At 38.6% G+C, this 24,068-nt stretch overlaps 4 protein-coding genes across 5 annotated transcripts; all 4 read right to left on the bottom strand.

Moving 5' to 3' along the window:
* Nucleotides 1–1,275: 1,275 nt before the first annotated feature.
* On the bottom strand, nt 1,276–9,557 carry LOC145890590 (integrator complex subunit 8-like). Its single transcript, XM_082981702.1, has 18 exons — nt 9,300–9,557; nt 8,829–8,955; nt 8,559–8,768; nt 8,132–8,290; nt 7,885–8,065; nt 7,446–7,560; nt 7,245–7,354; nt 6,902–7,056; nt 6,454–6,616; nt 5,858–5,982; nt 5,195–5,593; nt 4,721–4,815; nt 4,104–4,291; nt 3,430–3,725; nt 2,925–3,140; nt 2,380–2,502; nt 1,843–1,947; nt 1,276–1,539 (listed from the first exon to the last, which is right to left on the bottom strand). Exons 1-18 carry the CDS (start codon nt 9,410–9,412, stop codon nt 1,282–1,284), a joined length of 3,138 nt encoding a protein of 1,045 aa, XP_082837828.1. The 5' UTR covers nt 9,413–9,557; the 3' UTR covers nt 1,276–1,281.
* On the bottom strand, nt 9,472–10,592 carry LOC145890154 (histone deacetylase 3-like). Its single transcript, XM_082981188.1, has 2 exons — nt 9,548–10,592; nt 9,472–9,500 (listed from the first exon to the last, which is right to left on the bottom strand). The coding sequence occupies exons 1-2, from the start codon at nt 10,590–10,592 to the stop codon at nt 9,472–9,474; spliced, it is 1,074 nt and encodes a 357-aa protein (XP_082837314.1).
* A 737-nt stretch (nt 10,593–11,329) lies between these two features.
* LOC145890592 (protein JTB-like) lies at nt 11,330–12,710 on the bottom strand. Its single transcript, XM_082981706.1, has 3 exons — nt 12,594–12,710; nt 12,170–12,320; nt 11,330–11,833 (listed from the first exon to the last, which is right to left on the bottom strand). The coding sequence occupies exons 1-3, from the start codon at nt 12,688–12,690 to the stop codon at nt 11,674–11,676; spliced, it is 408 nt and encodes a 135-aa protein (XP_082837832.1). The 5' UTR covers nt 12,691–12,710; the 3' UTR covers nt 11,330–11,673.
* Nucleotides 12,711–14,560: 1,850 nt separating this feature from the next.
* LOC145890591 (polyamine-transporter SLC45A4-like) lies at nt 14,561–23,573 on the bottom strand. 2 transcript variants are annotated; one of them, XM_082981705.1, is made up of 15 exons: nt 23,448–23,573; nt 23,299–23,394; nt 23,088–23,237; nt 22,829–23,017; nt 22,476–22,661; nt 21,766–21,917; nt 21,239–21,347; nt 21,103–21,179; nt 21,001–21,040; nt 20,637–20,828; nt 20,045–20,476; nt 18,312–18,475; nt 17,539–17,638; nt 16,705–16,916; nt 14,561–16,289 (listed from the first exon to the last, which is right to left on the bottom strand). In XM_082981705.1, the coding sequence occupies exons 2-15, from the start codon at nt 23,354–23,356 to the stop codon at nt 16,023–16,025; spliced, it is 2,328 nt and encodes a 775-aa protein (XP_082837831.1). In that variant the 5' UTR covers nt 23,357–23,394; nt 23,448–23,573; the 3' UTR covers nt 14,561–16,022. The 2 variants fall into 2 exon arrangements, with proteins under 2 accessions (XP_082837831.1, XP_082837829.1); XM_082981703.1 differs by lacking the exon at nt 23,448–23,573 and having other exon boundaries at nt 23,299–23,417.
* Between the last annotated feature and the right edge of the window lie 495 nt (nt 23,574–24,068).

The raw sequence follows: 24,068 nt of genomic DNA, 5'->3' as shown, positions 1-24,068 counted from the left end.
TGGAAACATGTAACCGCGCTTCTCGCGAATTTGAGACAATGCAGTCCGGTCACGCATCGAGAGAAAGTAAAGATTGGGGAATGCGGGTGGATGACCAATATCCTGAAATGGCTACTGTCCGTCTTTTGACATAAAAGAATAAAATAATATAAAGAATGAAAGAGTAGAGACATTTTGATGCACAATTTGATTTGAACAACGTTTGTAACTCTTGGGTCTTAGAAACTACAACAAGACTGCGTCTTTGGTGTGCATATTGCATGTGTTAAATCAGTGAATTCGTAGTAGGCAAGTATGCAAATTTCCGCAAACCACAGTAATTTTTTCCTACCTGACTTGATCCGTGTTCGTACACGTAACTTTTTTGGGACCGATGATTCGATCCATTTGGTCAAAATAAACATTTTTCTTGTAAAAATAGATGTTGTAACATTTTGAATTTGACTGCCAACAAGACAAGCCAATAATTGAACTACCTCGGTGCTTGCTTCCTTAATTCAATGATACATTGGTAAACGCGATGTGTCAACATAAAGCATTATCGGCGACAGGCGAACAATTGACAACCGACCAGGTTTTATCATTAACTCAAACTTCTATTGAGTCGAACGGTCTCGCTGAAAAAGCCAGAATGTTTTAACGTGACACAAACATTATGGGATTTGAATCGGACACAAAAGAACATTTGGTTACAACATGAGTTAACATTCCTAATTTTCTTTAGTAACATGCCGTTGACAAGATATTGTCCTGGCCGTGTAACAGATTTGTACTGCTGTTCGATAAACATAAATAAATTGAAAAAAGGTAATATCGTTGATATATGTGTCGATAAGATGCGGTGAAATCTCGCGCCGGATCAAACATCCTTTCACCTGAAGAAGCGAGATGAAAAACTTTCAAGCAAATTTAGCGTTTTTACGGAGTTTTAAACAAAGTGATTCTGGCCGGTCCCTTTTAAACATGCAATTACAGGTGAACTCATTCTTTATGATAAAATCTCTTGGTTTTATAGCGAACAATGGTGTTCATAGGACCCTCTAGTCTCGTACGGGTCCAGGTGCAGGCGCCGACTACAACCCCTCTCGCGGGGGCTGAATTTGCGATGGTAAAACTGCAGTTTGTGTGGCGGTCTTTGCAGTTGCGGAACTGGGCAAGCTTTACGGGCGTTTGTTAGTCAAGGGGTGTATTACAACAACAAACTGTCTGGAACATTTTCACTATGTCATTGTGTGCCTCTTAAATCACACAACATTTCAAAAAAGAAAACTTGTATTTTCGTTAACTGCACAAATACTGCCTGGACATGGCTTGAAAAAATCGACGCATGCGTAACTTCTTGACGCGCGCGGCCACTTGTGGTGGGTTGTTATGATTGAGTTCTGGCCGCGAGATGGCGCTAATGAGAATGGACTTAATGCCGTTTTCTCCCGATTCACGTCGTTCGAACGTGGCATGTTCAAGGATCTGCAAGTCCCACACGTGTTCGCTCAGGTGAAATTCGGCGGCGTCGCAACGTTCACGGTTCTCTTGCAACGCCTGTGGATCACAGGAGTATAATTTTTTTAAATATTAGTGAGTCGGGTGCGACTGAATGCTTCATTACGACGTCCGTAAATTGCACAAACGGCATCGTTATTAACCTCAATTTATACGAGTTTAATTTGTGGTTAATTTAAGGCAATATTGTTCTTTAATGTTGAGTCAATTCGCCTTGAGAAGTAACCTTTCACACTTGCGCGATCAAGATTACCAACATATAACACAAAGCAGCAAACATGTCATTATAGAATGCGCTTTTTCAGTGCACATTGCCTGCACTTAGCTGTATAATGTTCACACCTTGAATGCTGTTTGGTAATCAACCTCTTTAGTAAGCTGACACAACACAGCGGCTTGCGTGAAACATTTCATCTGCATGCAACACTTCACCATACGTTGAAGAACCTGCAGAAATTTACAATCTTGTCAGCAAGCAATGTAATGAGGTAAGTGACCATATACGACCATCTCCTAAAAGTAATTAAAGTTAAAAATGACACCAAATGGCATCGCGAAGCAAGCTTTGGTTACATTCATTTTCCACAATCAGATCACTGATCCACACACCCCTTTGACCGATATTAAAAGCTAAAATCTCCCCACTGGAAATGCAGTGAGTAAATATTATGTTAAACCCAGTATGTTAGGAAGATAAACTGAGTTTTTTTAATTAATCAAATCAAAATATTTTGATTTAAATCAAAATCACACAGTTCCGTTTTGAACAAAATTCGATTGAACAAAATTGTTAAACCCCTGGTGGGGAATCCCCCCGGCTGAGAACCAATGTTTTGTGGCATCACTTCAAGTAAAATTGAAATAGAAACGTTTTCTCACCTGATCGTCGTCATACGGCCCGTTCGTTGGGATGTCTGTGAAGTAGTTTGTGGCATACGCGCCAAGGAGAAGGTAGCTCCGTAGAGCGGCGCCGTAATTGCTGAACGCGTAGTGGACGTCAGCCTAAGGTACAAAAAAATAATAACATGTTATTGCAGCTTCGATATTCCACAGCAAATTATGACAGAATCTACGCGAATATTTTACAAATTGTCCTATAATTGCAATTCAAAAATATAGATTTAAAATTTATTTAAGGAACAGAGAAGTCCACCAATACAATGGTATAACCACCGCACAAAATCCGTTGTACACATTCTGGTCTAATTTGGTTGACGATCTGTCAATAATTACTCATAAAAATTAAAACAAAACAGTATCTTGAAATTAGAGTTTCTAATAGGCTTAAATTTGTTTGAAATTTACACTTTCACCATTTTTACTCGAATGCGTTTTCTTTTTTGCGTACATTTTATACGTAATTTTTCCATTCCTAAACCCCCGGTCTCAAAAACTGGAACTAAGGCAGTCAAGCGTGATTTTACCAGGGTGCGAAGCCAGTTCCTTTTCTGGGGTTGTAGCGTGAGGCAGTGGGCGAGCGTTTCTCGGAGCGCCAGAGTTACACAAGGGCCACTAAGTGGCGCCCCATCCAATCCTGTCGGCCAGAACGCGTTGATGACGTTTGCGTCGGGCACAGTGATGTCAGAAAGAATATCGGTTCGGCAAAGGCGGTGAAGATGAACTAGCAGCGATAAAATAATCTGAGGAAAAACAGGGGCCGTTAGTCAAGGTGTCAACGTGCGAAAAAAACATTGCTTTATACTGTTTTTGATGCTTTTGTTTGCTTAATTGATTTATAATTGACTGCATACTGTATTAGGAGTTATTAAAGCACCTTTGAAATCAAATAAATGTGCTTTGAAACAATACAAAAATTTACATTTGCACACATAGATCACAATTTCTAGCCATTCAAAATTTAAATAATTTGAACAACACAACATACCAAAGCTGGTCAATAACCATGAAACTATCGTACCGAAACCTTACCTGCAGAAGGTTCGGGTTACGCAGAAGTTTGACGAATTGAAGCAAGGCGGGCCGCGCGATTACCGCATTGGCTGGAAGTAAATTGCGCAGAGGTTCATTTTGCTGCTTCTTGGACGATCCTCGACCGCCAACGGCGCTAGAGAGAGGTGCAGCGGTTGCGTATATCCCCATTGCTGCCGACCACAGGTCGTGAGCTGTCTTCCTCGGCTCTAAGGTGGAATCTATAACGCCCGCTCTGACGGCTGATAACAAGCAGGCGAAACGGAGGCAAGGTGCGGATGACGAGCTCCTCGTGACTGTAAGGTATTTTGCGATTGATGAAGTACAGCTGGTTTGCACTTTAGCAACATTGAGAAATAGGTTACAATTTAAGTAGAAATATAGTTTTAACATAACATAGAGGTATGGGGGTGCGCCTCAAAAATAGTCTAACCGTCGCATGTTGTGTGATAATTTCGTGTGACGTCATGGCTTTTCTATGGCTATCGGGTTTTCAAACGTCATGGCTATCGGGCACAGTAAAAAGTGTGAAAACCGAGCGTTTGTGGTGATAGGTGACCAAAGACAAACAACTACCGGTTGCAGGGGTGAGGTGAAGAGTAATATTGGGAAAACGTGGCAAACGGGGAACATGTTACCAAAAGTACTTCAGGAAATAAGTTTTGCAGACGTACCACTCATAAAAAAGGTCAAGTCCTCCAGGTTGAGCAACATGGCAGTGCACAGTTCGACGAGATTTGGCGGCAAATTTGCTTGTTTTGATTGGTCGGCGGAAGTGGTGAGAAGGTGACGACACTTGGTGACAATATCTGAAAGTTGATTGCGCAACTCCCCACATTCTTCCCTATCCGAGTAGTGAAGACTGCAGGAGATATAAAATAGTGATGTACCAAACAGCATTCGGAAGTAGTTGCGGGATAAATTCGGCCGAATCAACAGAAAAAAATTTTGGTATCAATCTCTTTAAATGCATTAAATTTAATTTAAACACGTACTCAATGGGATCTACTCCTATCATACAACCCTTTATCGACACTTAAATAATATTCAGTATTTCTGTGGCAATCAAACAACAAAACGAACTACTATAAAACATAGCGAGACGATGATGACACAGGTTAAAGCTAAGATTACGATATATAAATAAATAGGTTAATTCCTTAAGTGGGTTTGAAATACAGAAATAATTTCCGATGTGTTGTTCTGAGAAGGGCAAATATACGTACATAAGACTCATCATCAGTTGTGCTCCACAGACATAGATAAGTTATATATGTGGCGTATCTCTCACCTTTTGTCGTCGAGCAACTCCATCACTTCGACTTTGAGCAATTCGTTTGTGGATATTTTTTGAATCTTTTGGTCACTTTTTGTTGTGCAGCTTTTCTAACGAAACAAACGGAATAAATAGTAAACCAGAATTTACAAAACCTAGCAATATATAAGAAAACGCAGAAATGTACGATCCTATCACGTGACAAGGCAGGAACACCAACCACATGACGATCTATTTGACGATCTCAGCTATCGTATTTAGATCATTAGGTTCACTGGCACTGCATCAAAGGTTTGTGTTTGGTTGTGTGAATAACATAGTAACGTACTTGTGTACAACGTACTTGGAAAAATATAGCGTGAAAATGTAAACGACTTTACCACCGTTTTCATCTTTGGTCGCTCGAAACTTTAACATCTATCAAAGGTTCAGATTTTCCACTCTGAATTCTGCTTTCCATGCAATTCCACAGAATACCAAAACACTGACCTGCATATGCTGCAACATCTTCTTCGCTGTAGGGTAATCCCCCTCTCGCAGACAGTGGAATGCCTTGGCGAGGACAATATGATAGAAATCGTAGCTCTCCGCGTCGGTGGTTGATGTGGTAATGGCAGCAACGTACGAACTCGACAATTCCCAGCTGCCTACCAACGTGTAGTACTTCTGCCCACCGGGGGCGCTGTGGAGCTGCTTGAGAGCTTGTTTTATTTCGACGGGGTCGAAACTCCGAAGTAACTTTGTTTCAGGCGACGTGGCCTTCGTCGAGGATTCTGATTGGTCCATGTTTTCGCTGCCGTTAAGGGCGGGGCTTCGCCGGTTGTCGTCGCTTTTAAGTCGTAACATCAGCTCATTTATGTCATCCTCGTGCATCAGTTTGCGTGTTACCTTTATGAGAAAATACGCAACAAATAAAACCATTAATGGGTGCCTTATTTCTCTTTGTAATTTGAATGTTTTTACGTTTTACATAATTTTGTTGTTAGAAGTCTTACTAACATCGGGCGTGATATTTCAACATACCGAAGGAGGGCAAAAGCCATGGTTCGTGACACCGAACATTTGGTCCGGGAAGCATACGACCACTATGTGTCCCATTGGTTTTAAATTAGTCAATCAAAATCATATTATGGACCTAACTTCCAGCTTTACCTCGAATTGCAGAAGCTGCTGTATAAGGTTGGGTTCGGGAAGATTGTTGGAAAGCGAAGTGAGGAAGGAACCCAGTCTGCTCGCCTCCTCAGAATTAACATATGGCGCCACCTGCTGGACGATTCCTGAGGAAAAATACAAGTGAGAAGCGTTACCGAACATGCATGTGCATAACAACATTCTTGACAGAAAAGCCCCACAAAATATACAAAACGCATTCGTTTCCGCAATTGCTACATTTCGCAACTTACATACGTAAAGTAAAGGCATGTTATACGCAATTTACAGAGGCATGTCTGGGAGCATTCCATATTTGCTTTACATATACATACCCTGCCCCTCCGAACAAAACAAAAACAATTTAACAAAACAAAGCACTAATAAATTTTTCTCGGTCTAAGTAATCGCTGAAGCTAGTTACTTGCAATCTTCAGGTCTGTGATCTGTAATGAACACAGTAATAATGAATGCTTTAACGTGGCCTGGAGATCTGTGTCTAAACCAATACATAGCCACAAAACGTAATCAATTCACTTGAAAATGTTTTAGATGATCTTGTCATCAAAAAACATATTGGCCAATATCTTCCAACGCACCAATAATTCTTTGTAACTGGGCAATGTTCATGGGTGACGTCCACAAGCTGGTGGGTTGGTCGAATCCCCACACAGCTCTTCTCACAGCTACTGTCCACTTTACATCAAACAGTACGTCGCCTCCGTATGTATCGTTGTCCGAATGTAAGACAGCGCGCTCAACCTTTGATTATAAAACTTCACGTTATTTAGGAACAAGCTTGCCAAAATACTAGAAGCACAAACTATTTATTCTGAAGGCTCAATGACAACGTTTAAACCTTGTAAGGTGAATTAGAGAATCTGGTAGTGTCCTGAAAAGAGTATATATCTATTTCAAAAAACCTTCATTATATTTTTGATAATCTGTTTACTACATCTACAAAAGCAAGAGTTTGAACAAGAATTTCCAGTATAAGGGTCAAGTGTTGCATGGTATGAATGTATCAGCAACAAGAGTAAGTTTCACCTCATCGAGATATGACGTGGACAATTCTTTCTTGTAAATATCCTCGATGATATATTCGGTCATTTCCCTAAGAGCTGAGCCTTTCTTTTTCAAACAATCTTCAATTTTAACATACAAACTCTCGTATTCCTCCATCACATCATCTGCTTCATTTTCTGAAGTTTTACAGCTGGGTGTTGAAATTTGATGAGGAACATAAACTTTTTACATTAAATTTGTATTTTTCATTGAAAGAACGAACACACAATACAAAGAAAACTTTCTCAAGATACTTTTTTGGTTTTAATTTTGTTAAAAACAAAACGTTTATAGCATAATAAACAGAAATACAAATTGAACACACCTGGTTTACTTTTCGTGATCATCTGACAAGCCACTCTGTAACCATTCAAAGTCGCTTCATCAACTTCGCAAAACCCACATGTGTCCTCAGGAACTCTTCTCAGCCATTCCCTTCAAAAAACACAAAAAATTTTCTGTGCATTTTGGATAGAAAACAACACTCGGGATATATTTTCTACATTGATAAATACTTGACACTTACTTAACGTGTGTAAACATTTCCCTTGCCTTCTCATAAAAACAGTGAGTAAAGTGAAGACAACCGAGGTCATAGCAAATTTGGGCATGGAGTTCTTCCATTGAAACAACAATATCCGCTAAAACACAACAGGAAATCACAACCGAATCATTGGCCCTTTTTTTCTGATTGGAAATTTACTAATCCTTATAACTCCAATGTTTTGAATGTTACTATGCCAATTTTTTGCCAACGCTTCTGGTTTTAAAAAAACATGTTTCGCTTTTTACTAAGCATCTTCAGTTCTTATTCAAATAGATGACATTTTTTAGCAACAGAAAATTATCACTTACAATTTTAATCTATTTTTAAGTAACTGAGAAAGAGTATAAACTTTTCTGTAGTTCATTTTTCATATCCAATTCTCCGGTTACTTTAATACAAATATAAAACAAGAACTCACTTGAGTCATTGGCAGTGGTTCCAGTGTCATCACTTGCTATCGTCTGGTGGCCAGGCATTGTAACCGGGCGTTTTATATTGTGAAGGACAGCCTCCAAAAACTGCACAATGTCAAACACTTGATCCTTCAAAATGGCAATGATCTGGTCACGAATCTCGTCACACCTTTGCTGGGCATTAGCCTGCACAAAAACAAGCAACATAGTTTAAAACACTTCAAGTGGGCAAGGTAAAAATTATTACGAAACCTGGTAGGGAATAGACTGCGGCACTGTGGGAGTTATTCGACCACCGGGTTTGTAGGGAAAGGAGGACTTGACAATAATTCTGCACCCCCAACGACAGTAAAGTATGAGTGCAAAGATAGTGCTGTCATTCATACTTTCCAATGCAGAGGCAAGTAAGTTCTGTAAAAATGTAAATTTGTGATGTTCAGAATGTAATTTTGACAAGACCTCGGGGAGTGCTTGAGCGTAAAAACCCTGTGTTTGAATTTGTGGGGCAAAATAAATATTTGAATATATGTTAGAAAATGATCTGTACATTAAAAATTTCATGTTATATTTATATGGGATACAATACTTTGTCACTCAAATGTCAAACCACATAACATAAAAATATATGCCACAATTCATGTAAAACACATTAATTCTATATATAGCACTGCATCTATACCTGTGGAGCTGGTGGAATTTGTGTTTTGCAAGCCTTCATAAATTCTGTCAAAAGTTGATGGCGTGATGCAATGGGCAATTCCTTGTCGAAAATGTTCAAGTCCCATTTCAGAAGTGAAGCAGTTTGCAATGCAAGGTTTTTCAGGACTTTATTTCTCTGATTATCTGGGGGAGGTAGAAGCTGGCCCTGCTCGTTGATATGGCGATTTGCCTAACACATCATAGCATGTTATCAAATTGGATGTAAATTATGTCAGTGACAAAAATTCACCTGGTCAAAAAACTGCTTGATAATTGAACATCCTGAAGGCTCTGGGTCACTGGTGCTCAGATGTTCCGGCAGTAGCTCAGGCTTCAATAGAAACTCAAACCATGCTTTAATGTTGTTGTTTTCAGCCCTTACATAGGAACTAGGGTAAAGCAAGTCTGTCATAGACATTACTGGACACCCTCTATTCAACTAAAATTACTCACACAAAAACGTTCTGTGATATTATTAAAACAATTTACTGCCAGAATGTAATTTTCACACATAAACATGTAAATTTTTGCATTTGTCTATGTAGATATTATTAAAACTGAAATGTTGTGTCACATTATGAGTATGTGGAAAACGAGAAGCAAGAAAAAATTTCCCAAAGCTAGGGTTAGATAAATGAACACTATTAAAGAAAATAGCAGTAGACTAAACTCTGTAATGATGAAAAGGCAATAATTCATGTAAACTATGCTATATACTAACATCACTTTCTTTATCAATGTCTTTATCACCATCGTAAAACTCATTGTCAGGTTCAATGCGTTGATCTGCTTGTTCTTGTGTTTCATGTAAGTCTGGATCACTAAACTCCTCATAGTTGTCAAATGAAAGAAGATCTGGTGGTACTTCCTGCATTTGAACACTCGGGGCGTGATCAATCATCTTCAAATTGTCCAGGGTCATCTGTTTGAGTTGATCCAAGTACTGTTTAGTGTTTTGGTTTTCAATACCACGACTTGTGTCGGGTCTCAAGTGATAGTCAGGACCAAAGTATTCAAAATACTCGTTGTAAGGCAGCTCATCACTTATCTCCTGATTAACTATGATTGATGTTTCATGGGTCCAACATCGTGCAACATTGCGTACTGTGTATCCCCCGCCCCCTAGAAACATCAATGGGACTCCAAATTGCTTCATAAACTTGACACATTCACCATGACCATCAATTGTCAAATTAAAACAACCCAGTCTGTCACATCCTAAAGAGTCTGCACCACATTGCATTACAACACATGTTGGTTGGTATGACTCCATAACAGCCTGCATTATAGGTTTAAACAGTTGATGGTAGGTTTGGTCATTTATTCCATCTTTTAGGGGAACGTTTATAGAGTAGTATCGTCCACTTTCAGCACCAAGTTCATACATGTCTCCTGTCCCTGGAAAAAAGTAGTTACCGTACTTGTGAAAAGATACAGTCATAACCCTGTCTGACAAATAGAAGGCCTCCTGTACTCCATCACCATGATGAACATCAATATCAAGGTACAACACCCTTGAATGATACTTCAACAACTCCAAAATTGCAATCACAATGTCGTTAACATAGCAGAAGCCAGAAGCCTCATACTTTTTGGCATGGTGGAGACCACCTGACCAATTAATTGCTATGTCACAGTTCTTGTTATTGAGCATTGTTGCAGCTTGCAAAGAAGCGCCGGTATACATTGAGCAGAAGTCATAAAGGCCAGGAAAGACAGGACAGTCATCACCTACGTTGAACATCTGTAAGTTTTTTGTAAACCCTTGAAGATTCTGGGGTGTGACTCTTTGCAGAAAGCTGATGTACTCTTCCGAGTGAAAGCGACACATGTCATGTCTGGTTGCTCGGTAAGGTTTGAACATTTGCAGCTTCTTGTGAAGATCATAGTGTAACACCAGAGTGTGTGTTAGGGCAAGTCGGTGTGGCTTCATCGGATGCCCTGGTCCATAATGAAAGCGAGATACATCCAGGTCATAGAAGTAGGCAACTTTGTTTTTGGGACCATCAGTCATTTTAAAACTTCACTACTTTGCATTGAACAACTATTAGTAGAAAAATATTTCTAGATTTTACCAAATGACGCTCTAACAAAAAAATACAAGTGTACTTTCCAACATTATGTGTAACATTTGTGTACATACATATAAAAAGGGAATTTTTGTGCAACAACGTGTTTATAACGTTACTTTAAATTGTGTACATATTTGTTGAAGCAGTAAAGAGCAACAGCTTTGATCGGGACGGACTTTGACGACCCCATCGTTTCCGCCACATTGCAAACAGATTGAAACAAAACGTTGCGCTTATTTGCAAAATTTTATCGGTTGTCTGTGCGCAAAAATTATCTAATACAATACTATACAAAAACTTTTCGCTGGTCCCCGCGGTTGACGGTATTTGAAATTAAATCCCGGAATTGGGAGGTAACAAACTTTCAAATCTGTCACCTTAAGCTAAAACATACGAAAACCTTACAGATGACGTGTTTTTACGTAATACGTCGCAAAATTTTCCAAAATGTGACCGTGTTTACGGTTTTTTTCGCGCATGTTTTCCTCAATAAAAAGTCTCTTCAAGCAGTTTCGTGCGCCGGAAAATGGTAACAAAATTACCGCTGGGTGGTACTGTTAGCAATCAATCTATTTTTTAGTTGACTTTTCCGAAACTGCAATTACATGAATTTTTGCTCGTCATAAAATGCCTAATCTTGCAGTGTTACAAGTTTCATTCATAAAAATATCAACAGTCAAAAAGGTTTATTTATTCAAATAAAAGCTTAAACGAGAAAAAGCAAACCAAATAGTTTTGAAAATACAGCATGCAAGCTGAATTAAAAAAAAAATTAAGCCAAAAGTGAATTTTGACCTTTCAATTTTCATTTTCTTAGTTCAAAACATACAAATTGCCCAACGCCACATTTTGGAACTAATGTTCTTTCAATATTTTGTTTCAAAGCCTTACTTAAACAGCATCAAACCAGGACCACCATATGCCCATTTCTTCCCCACATCATGTCACCTTCTATTGCATACCATTTGGTGGTATAAGGCAATACATTTACGACAGATACACAGTTCCAGCAAAAGGTGTCTGCTATAAAGCTGAAATTTGTCTTTGAATGCGCTCTTGGTTTTCATGATCAAGCTTCCTCATTCGCAACATAACAGCAGTTGCCATAACAAAGCTCATTACAATCATAGCTGTTTCAAATTTCCAAAAAGAAACCATTTCTACATGCTTGTCTCTTGGGCACCTGTTTGAAAACATATAATAGCTTTGAGAATGGCAAAATATAAAAATCAACCAGTTGAACATGAACCTAAACTGAAACCAGGATGTTATCTGTCTATCAAATCATGTGATAACCTTTCATTATAACAATAGGACAAATACAGCTTACTTGTGCACATAGGTCGATACAATATATGTGTGTCAATTACATTATGATGAATATAAAAAGTACGAGAAGAAAACAGTAATGATGGAAAAGATTAACAAGTTTGAAGGAACTTGAAATATATATACATGATATATGTTAAGAAAGTGAACTAACAATTTGTTAAATTGGATAAACCAACCCGTAACCAACCTTTTAACAGCTGCACCAGATTGGGAACATTTTATGTTTTCTATGTAGCCTGTGTGCTGGCATTCTGAGTGCAAGGACCTCTCATGTAAATTGCATGGATGACATTTTTCTACAACCTCATACTCTTCTTCTTTCCAGCAAAACTGTGTGGCTGAAAAACAATACGTAACAATTAAGAACATTCATTTGTTTCACAGTAGCTATGTATTTACTTGTAATTATATTAGCTTACTTAAATCATTCTATTTAACCTCTACTGTTGTTTCAGTGCCCATTTTCATCTTTTATTTCTTGTTTACATACATGTGCCGAGTTTCTAAGTTTTGTGCTTATTTTTATGAGCAGTCTCTTAAAAATGCAAATGTGCTCTATTTTCAACTGGCGTGCTTTGTACAAACAAAACTGGAACATTGTTTCACATTACTTGATTGCTCGGATTTTGTAGAGCTCTTTTCTTCTTCACAAGCAGACAATATAAGTAGAGAAGAAACCAAGATAATATTCCAGAAGTGCAAAAACATATTTAATGATAGTTTACAAGTCCGCTAAAATATCCAAACAAAAACAAATACATCACATTTTGTGTGAGTAGCAAGAAAACATAAGTGCCCTGGCCATTAAACTTGCTTCAAAAGTTTTTAAATCCTAAGACAGAAGATACAAAGCGAGTACTTTAAAAGTGATCAAGCCACATCTAAACAAATCACAAAGCGTATATGACGTCATAGTCAGGCGATATTGTATATGTATAGAGATCAAAATGCATTCGTTACTGTTTTATCAAGTTTTTGGCAATTAAACAAGCTTTTTAGTATGCGTATCAGTACCTAATTTTTGTCATTAAATTTTTATTTCTCCACAAAAAACGCACAAATAATACGATTTAATTGTTTTCCGGCGCCTGTAAAAAATGTTAATTGTAATGTGGTGGTGTTACTAAAAAATTCAAATTCCTGATTGAAACATGATGGACGCGTGGCATCTGGGAAAGATGCATTTTAATTATTCTGTTATAATAAGAAACTGACGATGCTTACATAAGCGAAATCGATTTTTTACAATAAAATCTGCTGACTTTAATCCGAGGCTTGTTGCTTCATTATGTATCTGGGAAAGAGTATAGAGTCTCCTTTACCTTGCACATCCACTCCTTATAGATCCATCCTTGGTAAACATCTTCATATGGACCAAAAGTCACATTTAATTCACGCCCCAGAGCATAACAATGTTTTTATTTAGAGTATACTACTTTCAGTACCACTACCACAGTACACCAGGGCCTGTGGTGCCTTATTAATTTAGCGCCACCAGTGACTCTGCTTACAATGGTAAATTGTCTAATTTCAGTTGTAAGCACCACAAAAATAGCTTAGTCCTTGATTCATCTCCTGTAATTCTTGTCCATACGATGGAGACTTCCTCTGGCCATGCTGTGCAAGCATATACCCCAAAACCACCAGACGCTATAATTTCCGGAGGCTTTTGTTCGCACAATCGTATTTTTTTTTGTTTCTGGTGCTTTGTACTCATATTCTTTGACTATTACTGCTTTGCCCTGAATTTAAATTTTCCCAAAAAGGATTTAACGTTGTGATACGCTTCATAAAGGAACTCGTCCGTTAAACCTACTTTTGGGATATTGTCAACTCGCCAACGAATGCGATTGACAAAAAAACTTCCTAATGATATGCGATTGCTGGCTCATAGGCATCGCGGTATTGAATATCGGAGTTTAATTAAATGGTTGCCTGTTGTGGCCTACGTGGGTGTACATTTTGTGAGCTGATAATAAAATCTTTGACTCCAAGTGTTACAGGTAGCTTATATGCTTTCTGTTTCCAACTTATTTATGCCGTCTACTCTACAACAATAAAACCATGTGAAGTTCTCACATTAGCGAAGCATGAAGTGTTAATCAGGCGAACATTAATAACAGCTTTTTCTTTCACGGTAAATTTTGTCAAACAAGTGACGTTTACGTTTGTTGCCTGTTTCGTAAAGGCAACACAAAACTAGATGCGATCGACGTGTTGGCCACCCCGCTGTTTATTTTAAATGTTTTTACTGAAAAATAATTCGTACATTGCACTTCAAGTGTAACATGACACTTGTTCATGAAATGAAGAAACTGCTGGATGGTATCGCTAATATAATATTAGGCCTCACATCGGCCACCTCCGGTAATCATTACCCCATGGAAATTACAACGAACATACTCCAGTAATCCATTGGTTTAGAGGATTCGACGTTGTTCGTGCGTGCATTCAGTTTTTCAATGTTTTCTCATGTGTTAACATGACCGCTGCTGTAACGAAAAAACTCGTAACTGTCAACATAACTGACATGTTTACAACGAATAATGAAAATCTGGCAATTCCACCAGTTAGGCCAATGAAGATACATGGAAAATTGCTTTATCGATTTATGGTTTTGCAACAAAAAATCCGAATATGTAAACGTTAGTTGCACAAACACATGAAGATGTAACCAACATAAATGAACACGTATATGTTTGCAATATAGATAATTTTCTATACAGATCTCATGAAACAAAATAGGTACATAGGTTTGTGAATACATAGATAGGCAAATGCTTGCAAAGTGAAGGAGGTTGACACAGACACAGGGTACATCCATCTGATAGAAGCACTTTCCAGTCATCAAATAATAGCGAAAATACTCTTTTTAGTCAGAAATTACTGCTTAAAAGTAACAACAGCACTAATACAGCGGTATGTTTTTTGCATTAATGTCATAAGTGTATAAATTTGTTGATGATCTGAACTGGACGCCTGGTAATATTGGAATATGGAAAACCTTCACATAAACAGAACTGTGCTCGAAAGATAGATTATAGATAAATGGAATTTAAGCGCGTCATCAGTAAACGTAAACAACAGAAACGTCCATTTATAGGAAAATAACAACTTGTTCATGTAGGTAAGTTAAATATGACAAACACTGTTTTACCTTAAACTAATTAAATAATGCAGTAGTTATGACATGTTAAGTATTCAAATTTTCACGGCACGTGAAGTAAAATAATGTGAAAGGCTTGGTGCGTGGCGTATTATGGTGTTTTTGGAAGTGGATACCCTGTAGCATCAAACGCACAATAAAGTTGCGCGTTTACGAAGCAAACTTCTGATGTAAAAATATACCATAGAAAAGCGTCAAATGCGTTTGCTCGTCAGGGTGGATAAACGTATTTTGCCTCGTGGCTTTGAAAAAGGAAACAAAAAGTATACAGGCATAGCTGCATTAAGAATCGTTAGTTTAGGCATATGAAAATCGTTTGTTTCTAAAAGTAACGCCCTCGAGTGACAATTCATAGATGGTAAAATATAAAAATTCTCGACATAGGGAAACACGCATACTGGCGCAGTCACATGTAAACGACTTGATATTGAGTTTTTTAAAAAAAGGATCAGTTTTACCCAAGTTACTTAAATACAATGTGCAAGGTTTTCCCAAACAAAAACTTTTACAAAAACCTGCGTGGTATCGCAGTCGAGCAACACTGCAACTATCATATAAAAAAGTCGAAAATACATGTTACATTTTCCACATAAAGACATACACAGGTTTATCGCCCGCGAATTTCGCTGTATTTGCCGCAAGGTCGAGTCCGTCGACATTGCAGCTACACATGTACTCAAAGCAGGAACATATATTACACTGGTGTTGGACGGATGAGACACGCATAGGTGAAAGTTTTGACATAGAATAAAAGGCAGGCAGGGTACACACACCTTCGCCACTGCGGCAATATACACCTATACGCAGTCACAGAACAGTTGTAAAGTGGAAACCATTTGCATATTGAACGTAAGACAGTCGTACCAAACCGGCACTACGCCGCCGCAGTAGTCCTTTCGTCATTTCCGGCGCACCAGGCACCCCCTTCGTCCGGATAAAAGACGAGAAAATAAGCAACCAGAAAGGCGGCCATGTGGCAAGCTGAGGTAGTCAGGAGCATGGCTTTCACTGTACCGAAGGCACCGATCACCGGACTGCTTATAAGCGATGAGAAAATGTTGCCCATGTACATTTGGCACGCGAGGATGGCGCAGTCGAGTCCGAAGCCGCGTTTCGAACCCCCTGGACTCGTCATCACGTACTGGGGGAAGAAATATATTTGTATAGGAATATTGGTGCAGTTACTTGTGAAACACAGAAACAACAGTCGATCATCAACAAAGCGCCACAAGTTTGGACTTATGCTTATTTATTTTCGCAATGGTATAACAGACTATACAGTAAAGACATCAACTATAGAGGAAATAACTTTTGAAATTGGCAAAACTGAATGGTTATTGCGCCACAAGTTGCTTAACCGTGATTGCTTAAGTTTTGCAAATGCACTTGACAAAAATCGTGCTTGATTTTTCGGACATGGACATCTTTTTCTGAGCTGAAGGAGTTACATAAATGCAAACATGACTTGTCCACACAAAGCATACAATTGCCGGCGTCGCGTATAAATAGCAGCAAAAAAACGGCAGCTACATCGACCAACGCTGCGAAAGACTTACTTGTTTGATAAGATGGTACTTCCCAACCAGCACATACGGGACAGTGAGCATGATGGAAAACGTAACTCCGATGCACCAACTCAGTGAAAGGATAACTTCCGTTGTGGGGAAGAAAAACATGACAGCCGTCGTGACCACGACCAGCGCAAAGGAGAGGGAGTACACGATGCGAATGGAAACCTTTTGGAGTAGGCAAAAGTGTTCCATGGCACCTGAGAGGAAAAACACGCGGAATGCTTGAAGGATTGCTTGTTTAGTACTATTGGTGCGTGGTTTGGGCACATACAATGTATGATGTAGGTTGTGTTAGGTCCATTTACTTATTTCATTAAAAGGAAATGAAATACACGATGTTGATACAAGTATGGTTTGTTGTTTGAATAACAAATTTCTTCAAACCAAAGTCAATATACCCCGCTCCCCCCGCAGACATAAGGAATGCCTATAAAACTCCTTATGTAACAGTCGTGTGTGTCTCGACTGGCAATGTTTTTTTTCAACAAATTCACGTCACTGTGATTTACACCTTAGTGAACAACATTTACCGAAGAGATACCGCTGTAAGCTGTAAATGCGTTTCAACACCGGAGCTCAAATGACGTACATTTTTTCAGGGCTACTTTCGATGTGAAACCGAAAATAGGGACGATCTTAAATAATGCCACATTTTACAGACAATCTTTACAGACAATGTGAGAATGTGAGACAAATGAATTTGGTTCAAAAAACGGAAAAGGACCTCACGTTTTTAGAACCAAATGCCTACAATAAGGACGCCCAGCCACAAAAAAATCCTAGAAATAAATGGTAAGGTAACAACGTGACAATACAAACCGGAGAATATGATCATAGCGAACGCGTAAACTGTAAGACCCCAACATCCCATTTTCACTCCAGCGTTGTAGTTCGCCAACTCCGTTGAATTTGCAGGCGCCTATGTCAATACAATACACGTTTAAAGTACATCATTGCATACGTCACAGTTTTCGTTGGTTGGTGAAGCAAAGCCAGGAAAAAGTAAGTCAAATCCATGACCTCCTAAATCTTGGTGGCAATTTCTTTACTTTGGTTTTAATGTAAGCGTTCTATTTAAATAGGTTTTTGAGCGTTATTGAAGACAGACATGCGAGATATGTTTGGAACAAAACAAAAAGGCGATGTGAATGCCAAACAACCTCGCTTTTTACGTGCGCTTAATTGCTTGGGGGACTTGAAGGTGTATGATTAACCTGGATTTGCAAACGACCGTGTAACCGCATTACTAGTGGTTTACTTACAAAGTATTTATTGCGTCACACATGGCACCGTGGCCGATGGAACCAAACAAATCAATACCATTTGCTAAATTGCTTAGCCTTCATAATTACTTCCGCGGTTCTCTAGTGCTTATGTGTACTGTACGTTTTAACAGGAAAACAATCGGCCGGAACAATCAAATCTATGCACGAAAAATAAAAGCATTTTTTTCCGTACACTATATAGATCAGATTTCTTAGACAAGTGAATAAAATACTAAAAGGAACGGCGTTTGCGAACCCTCGGCCAGAGTGTTTGCAACGTGCACCACTATTTCACGCTTCGTTCCATCAAAGACAAACGTTTCCCACCTGCGGATTCCCCTTGAAGACCACTCTGCCCATCAGGTCGGTGTACCACAGTAGGACGACCTCCATCCCGATGAAGCCGAGAAATTGGGCGACGCAAAGCCAGCGCAGCTGTGTCGGCATCGTGAGTACTGACAACCAGAGCTGCCTCAACGACACAGGTTGTTCTGCGCAATATGCCATATATTAAAAACAAAGAGCCCTAAAGAAGGAATCCACAAACACGTCTGACAGGTTATATTCTGTATTTTGAATCGTAATTCCCCTTTTTGTTGATGACATTTTCAAAGATAAACAAATTACTCGCCAGTACCCCCGTAAGATGGACATATGAAGTGGATCAAAAACAAAGTTGTACACAGCACGACAAAGAGAATTTATAGTTTGACGCGCGAACAAAACTGTGCAAATGAAAACGGGGGTTTTTGGGGAATATCGTTCAGTCTACATATTTTGAAAACTTATCGCAGTCGTTTCATTCGCTACAGATATATATAAAAAACAACAACACTGTAGTCCATTAGTTCACATATCTTCACTCTAGGTTTGCATTCATCAACTACCTTAGTCGGTAAAACAAACTGTTTACTGCCAGACTTTCACAGTAAAGTCCACTTCCCCAGAAAATACCAGCCCCCTTGATACTGCTAGTGCAACCACACTTCCTTGGTGTCGTATTAGTGTTTGTGTGCAAATCATGGTTTCCATGCTCCAAATTTGCCAAGAACGGTCGTAGGAAGCACTAAAAACTTTAGTTTGTTCAGGTGTGACGAGAACTGCAAGTGCGTAGACTATGCCATTGTGGCCGGTACGTTGCACAGCAGGATCGTGGCTGCGTATATCCCAAACGTGTATGCAGTTCTCGTGTGTTCCACACACTATGTGGTGATTTGTCACTGCAATTGAATAAACGCTTCCCCCTGTCAATAATCCTGAGTTATGCCTTAAAAATTGCCATCAATTGTAAATCCTATTAACCACAGTGACAGCATGCAGTGTATATGCCAACTGCAATTGCTACAATAGCGTATAGTCAATGCGACAATGGCGTATAGTCAATCATCGAGATATTTTGCAAACCTAGCTATGTGCGACATTTTGCAGGCTCCTACCATTTTTGCTTTTAACGGATGTGAGAATGCTGTCACACCAACGATCTCGAAAAAAACGGAAAAGGCCATTACGTTCTCCGTTGCCCAAACAAAATTACACTGAAATGATTTTACACTGAAAATGACTGTAGTACTACAATCGAAACGTCTGTATCATGAAATTCTCGACCATCGCATTGACTATTTTGTTTGTATTAAAATGTCTACAAATGAGGACACCCAGTGATAACAAGTAACGACCAATTAAGGAAATAAGGACGTTCGTATTTTCTAAGACGCCGACCTTCAAATGAAGGTCTTAGATTCTGATGATCGGTCAAGCAGAAAGCTTTACCCCGCTAAAAATAAGAGCTCGTTATCATGCCACAAAGGTGGTATTTTAAGGAAACGAGCTTGGTTTATCCCCGGGGCAAAACACTTTGGCCCAAAGAAGTGGTCAATTTTTTGTGGTTCAGCAACTATCCACGTCCACGCATTAGGCTAGAAATTTCGATTTTTAAACGAAAACGCGATGGATTAGATATTTTGCTGGAAATCTTAAAAACATCCACTTCAAATGACCATTTTTAAGCCAATGGCTTTTCCGTTGCATTATTCAACTGGTGATTTAGCTAAAGGGCTTACCTTCCTTGCTGCCCTTTTTATTTTTCTTCTTTTTCCTTTTCGGCCTTTTCGTTTGACGTTTTGTGAAGGTGTCGTTTTGCAGCAGGTCGCTCTCTTCGCCAACGTCTAGTTTTCTCACCACGCTTGTCGTCCTTTTGTTTAAAAACTCTTCATGATTATTGTCGTCATCACAAGGCCAATTCGGGTCACTGGATTCGACACAGTTGCCATTAGTTGTGTCTGAGCTTGAACCGTTTGTTTGTGTTGCGATAAGCTCGGACGTGCTTTGCAGTGGCGCGTTGCCGCTATCGGAAAAATGAAACAGAGATTTGGGATCCAGGGATTTCGCTCGCTTGCTGAATTCCTTGCTGCGGATGTAGTTGAGAAGGCCGTGTTTCACTGGAGCTTTTATGTGCAGCGTCGGCATCGAAGCGGAAACATCATCCGTTTGCACTGCGGACACATGCAATGAAATACGGGGTAATTATGTCAACGGTTGGTCTTATGAACTGTGACAAGCACAATTGTAGGCACTTCAATGCTGAACATGTATCGTGTAGGTAAGGATTAAAAAAGTAAACGTTAACTGTGATTATAGGAAATAACAACTTACATTCCTCAGTAGATGGATGCTGAGTGTTGACGTCATCCTCGCTTGCCGTGTCGCTCTCCATCGAGGAAAAGGAGCCATCGCTGCTCGTATGCTCGTTGAGGCCCCCCGGGCACGAGGTGGAAGTGTACAATCCTTTACTGAAGGAGATGCGCGCAATCATGCTCAGTGGACGGCCAATACATTGTCTTTCTTCTAAAAACCAAGTTAAAAAATATGACGTTAAACTCAAAACATCTTATTTAAGCTCTCACAAAGGAAGTTGTTTGGCGGAATAAACGATTTTATTTTTTTTATTTTTATATTTGCAATGGCACAAGGTGATTGTGCAAAAAGTGTCATTGGACACGAAGAATAAAACACATACCCAAGAATGCATCCAGTTGGTCGCTGCTATCAATACCAGGCTGCATTTGATAAAAGAGATTAAAAAAATCAGATAAAAAGAACCTTTCTTTTATCATTTTACCTTCAAATAGGCATCATCCTGTTTGTGTTTGATAGGACTTGATTGGCTGTTATTATTAACTGATTCCAAGCTGTTATCTGTGAAACCACAACCAATAGGTAGTTTTTTCCTTACTTCTTAGCCAAAAAAGGTTTACTTATGTCATGATTCGTGTGGGAGATTTTGATAGTTGGTACTTGTGCAATAATCATGGATTTTGATGGTACAAAAAGTACGTTGGTAGTTTTCTTCTTTCTTGGTATTTCCTGCAAGTGAAAAGTCATTTTGCCATATGCACCATAAAACCAGAAGGAAATTGGTCACATTAATCAAATTTTGTGTTTCCTGCTATGTTACCGCAGACATTTCCTGACATTTTTTAAATAATTATCATCAAATATTTTGAGTTTAATTTTTAACTCTGTGTATTCATTAATTGGCTAAAAAAGTTTAAAAAACTGGGAACATACAGGTGCACATTTCAACCAAAAAAACATAATCTTTTTAACCTTTGGAAAAATATTTGCATTTTCAATTAAAATACCCCATGGGCAAATTTTGCAAAATGATACACATAATGAGTCTAGGTGCACCATCTATATTACCAATATGTACTTTTTATAGACAAGGAGCTAAAATTAATCGAGTTATAATATGACTTCCTCCTGGAACTTAAGTGCTTACTTTGATGCTGAACAAATTGCATAGGGTTGTCGACACATATGCCAGCACAGCAAAAATATATACAATTTTGATTTGTGAGCCCAAATACTGTGATATAACAGTTTGCTCCCAATCAATGCCATCGATGATAAAACCAAGTGCACCTCCAACACCTACAAGTAACATACAAAGTTATATTTCAAGATTAACTTTAATGCATCTTAAACAAATTAAAAGCTATGTAGTTATTGTGTTTAGTTTGATTTGTGCATTGCATGCATCAATTGAACATCCTTTTGTTCTTTATCGTGTTATATGTATGCTGTATGCTCAAAGATAGAGAGTACTTGCAAAACATTTATTAGTTTAAAAGAAGAGAATATTTTGTGAATAAAGTAGACATCAAAAATGTTGTGAGGGTTTAGTTTGGCCTACAAATTTTCATCAAAAGTTTTGGCCACCAAAATGATGCCTGTAACTAAAATTTGCTAAAATATAAGAAATTTAGTGAAAAAAAATATGCGTTGACTACTTCATAACAGAAAGAAACAGGTCAACTTTCAAAAACACAAACCAATTAATACTTGTAGCTGTGAAGGCTATTTACTTTTCATGCATAGATAGACAGCATGAAAACTTTTATAAAATATAATTTTACCAATTTAAAAAGTAGTAAGTAACACATGTCCTTCTCTAGCAAACAACATGTTAAACTTTAAGTGGGTCTTTACCAATAAAAACAGTCTGCAGAGCAAACGCCCTTTGTTGGTCGGCTGGTGAGCAGACATCTAGGGTATACGCTCGGAGGGGAGTCTCAGCTTGATCCAAACAAAAATCCATTGTCTGGGCCCCAAAGATGCCAACAACAACCCCCCATAAGCGTTGACTTTCGATGTTTGCTCCACCTAACAACTGGCCTGCGGTAATGCAATTTAAAAAAAAATGGAAATAGATTATTTTGAAGAAAGTTATCAAATGAATGCAATTTTTCAAAATTCAAGGGCAAAATTATGTTAAAAAATACAAAACAGGGATTACATTAAATTAATTGCTTGATTTAATTATTAAAGATAAAAAATCATACTTATATCTTTGCTAAATATCAACAGCGTCAAGCCTATAATAGCACCAACAACCAGGACAAGTATAAATGGACGTCTTCGACCAAATTTTGAGGTACAGCGATCACTCTGACCACCAACTATAGGCCCGATAAGCACTCCAACAATTGGACTGAAGCACCACATAAAACTGTAATATTTTTCTGGCATACCTGAGGAAAAGTAATGATTAAAACAGCAAAATATAAGATATGTTGCTGAAAAAAAGACACTGCAACTTGCCCAGCTGCAAAATAATTGGAGTAACAAGGACGATTTCAACTGCATAGAGAAATTCACGACCACACATGATTGCAGCATGAAGAAACAAAGTCCTCCAGTGTCGCTTAACTGGAATGTTTGTTAATGTGGATGGACTTTGCTTTGGTACATCTAAGGATATACAATGTATGTTAATTCTATGACCATTATTGGCGGAACAAATTACACTTACTGGTATTGTCATTGCTAGGTATAGAAGATTCTGAACTTTCTTCAACACCTTCTTCCATTTTCACATCAAAGGTATAACACAATGCAAACTTTTCTTCTTAAAAAAACTAGTGTTTTCCTGTTAAATAAAAAAAAACATTTACGACTTACCAAATGACGTGACTGCTGTACTGATGTGGTTTTTCTTTACTGGGCTACTTGCATTTTGCGTGCCAACAGAGCCTGAATTTTACTTCAGCAGCTACATGCATGGAGTTTTTTTTGCCTTGGACATGCAGCACAAGCAAAATTGTTCCCTTTTTTCCGCCACTCCAGTTAAACTTTCACTATCGGCTTCTTTGTTTACATTTTGCAAAATCGCCGATCAGCTGGTTTGATTAAAAGTTATATTCACCACGGTTCGTGGCAGACCGGTAAAGCTACAGAAAATTTTGCGCCTGATTAAAAGTGAGAGATGAAATTAAATGGATTCGACACATGCTTACAGAGAGCTGTGTGTAAAAATCGAAGAAACTAGTCGCGGTTAACACTGTTGGAAATTATTTAGTAAAAAAACAGTTTTAGCGCATCTACTTTATTACGTATCATTGCGTCATTACTGTGAGCGCGAACGATCAGATTCGGAAAACACAATTGCAAGACATTAATTAGCGAACTAACGAATTCGGTTTAAACCGCTTGTTTTGAAAATAATCTAGCGATCTAAAACCGAACAACCCGGCTGCCGGTTCATGCAGGCGAAGGGGATTCTCGTCTGGCGGTTGTTTATCG

Source organism: Ascidia mentula, chromosome 2, assembly GCF_947561715.1.
Source record: "Ascidia mentula chromosome 2, kaAscMent1.1, whole genome shotgun sequence".
NCBI lineage: Eukaryota > Metazoa > Chordata > Ascidiacea > Phlebobranchia > Ascidiidae > Ascidia > Ascidia mentula.
The sequence above is the reverse complement of the archived record's forward strand: the minus strand, read 5'-3'. Positions and strand labels throughout refer to the sequence as shown.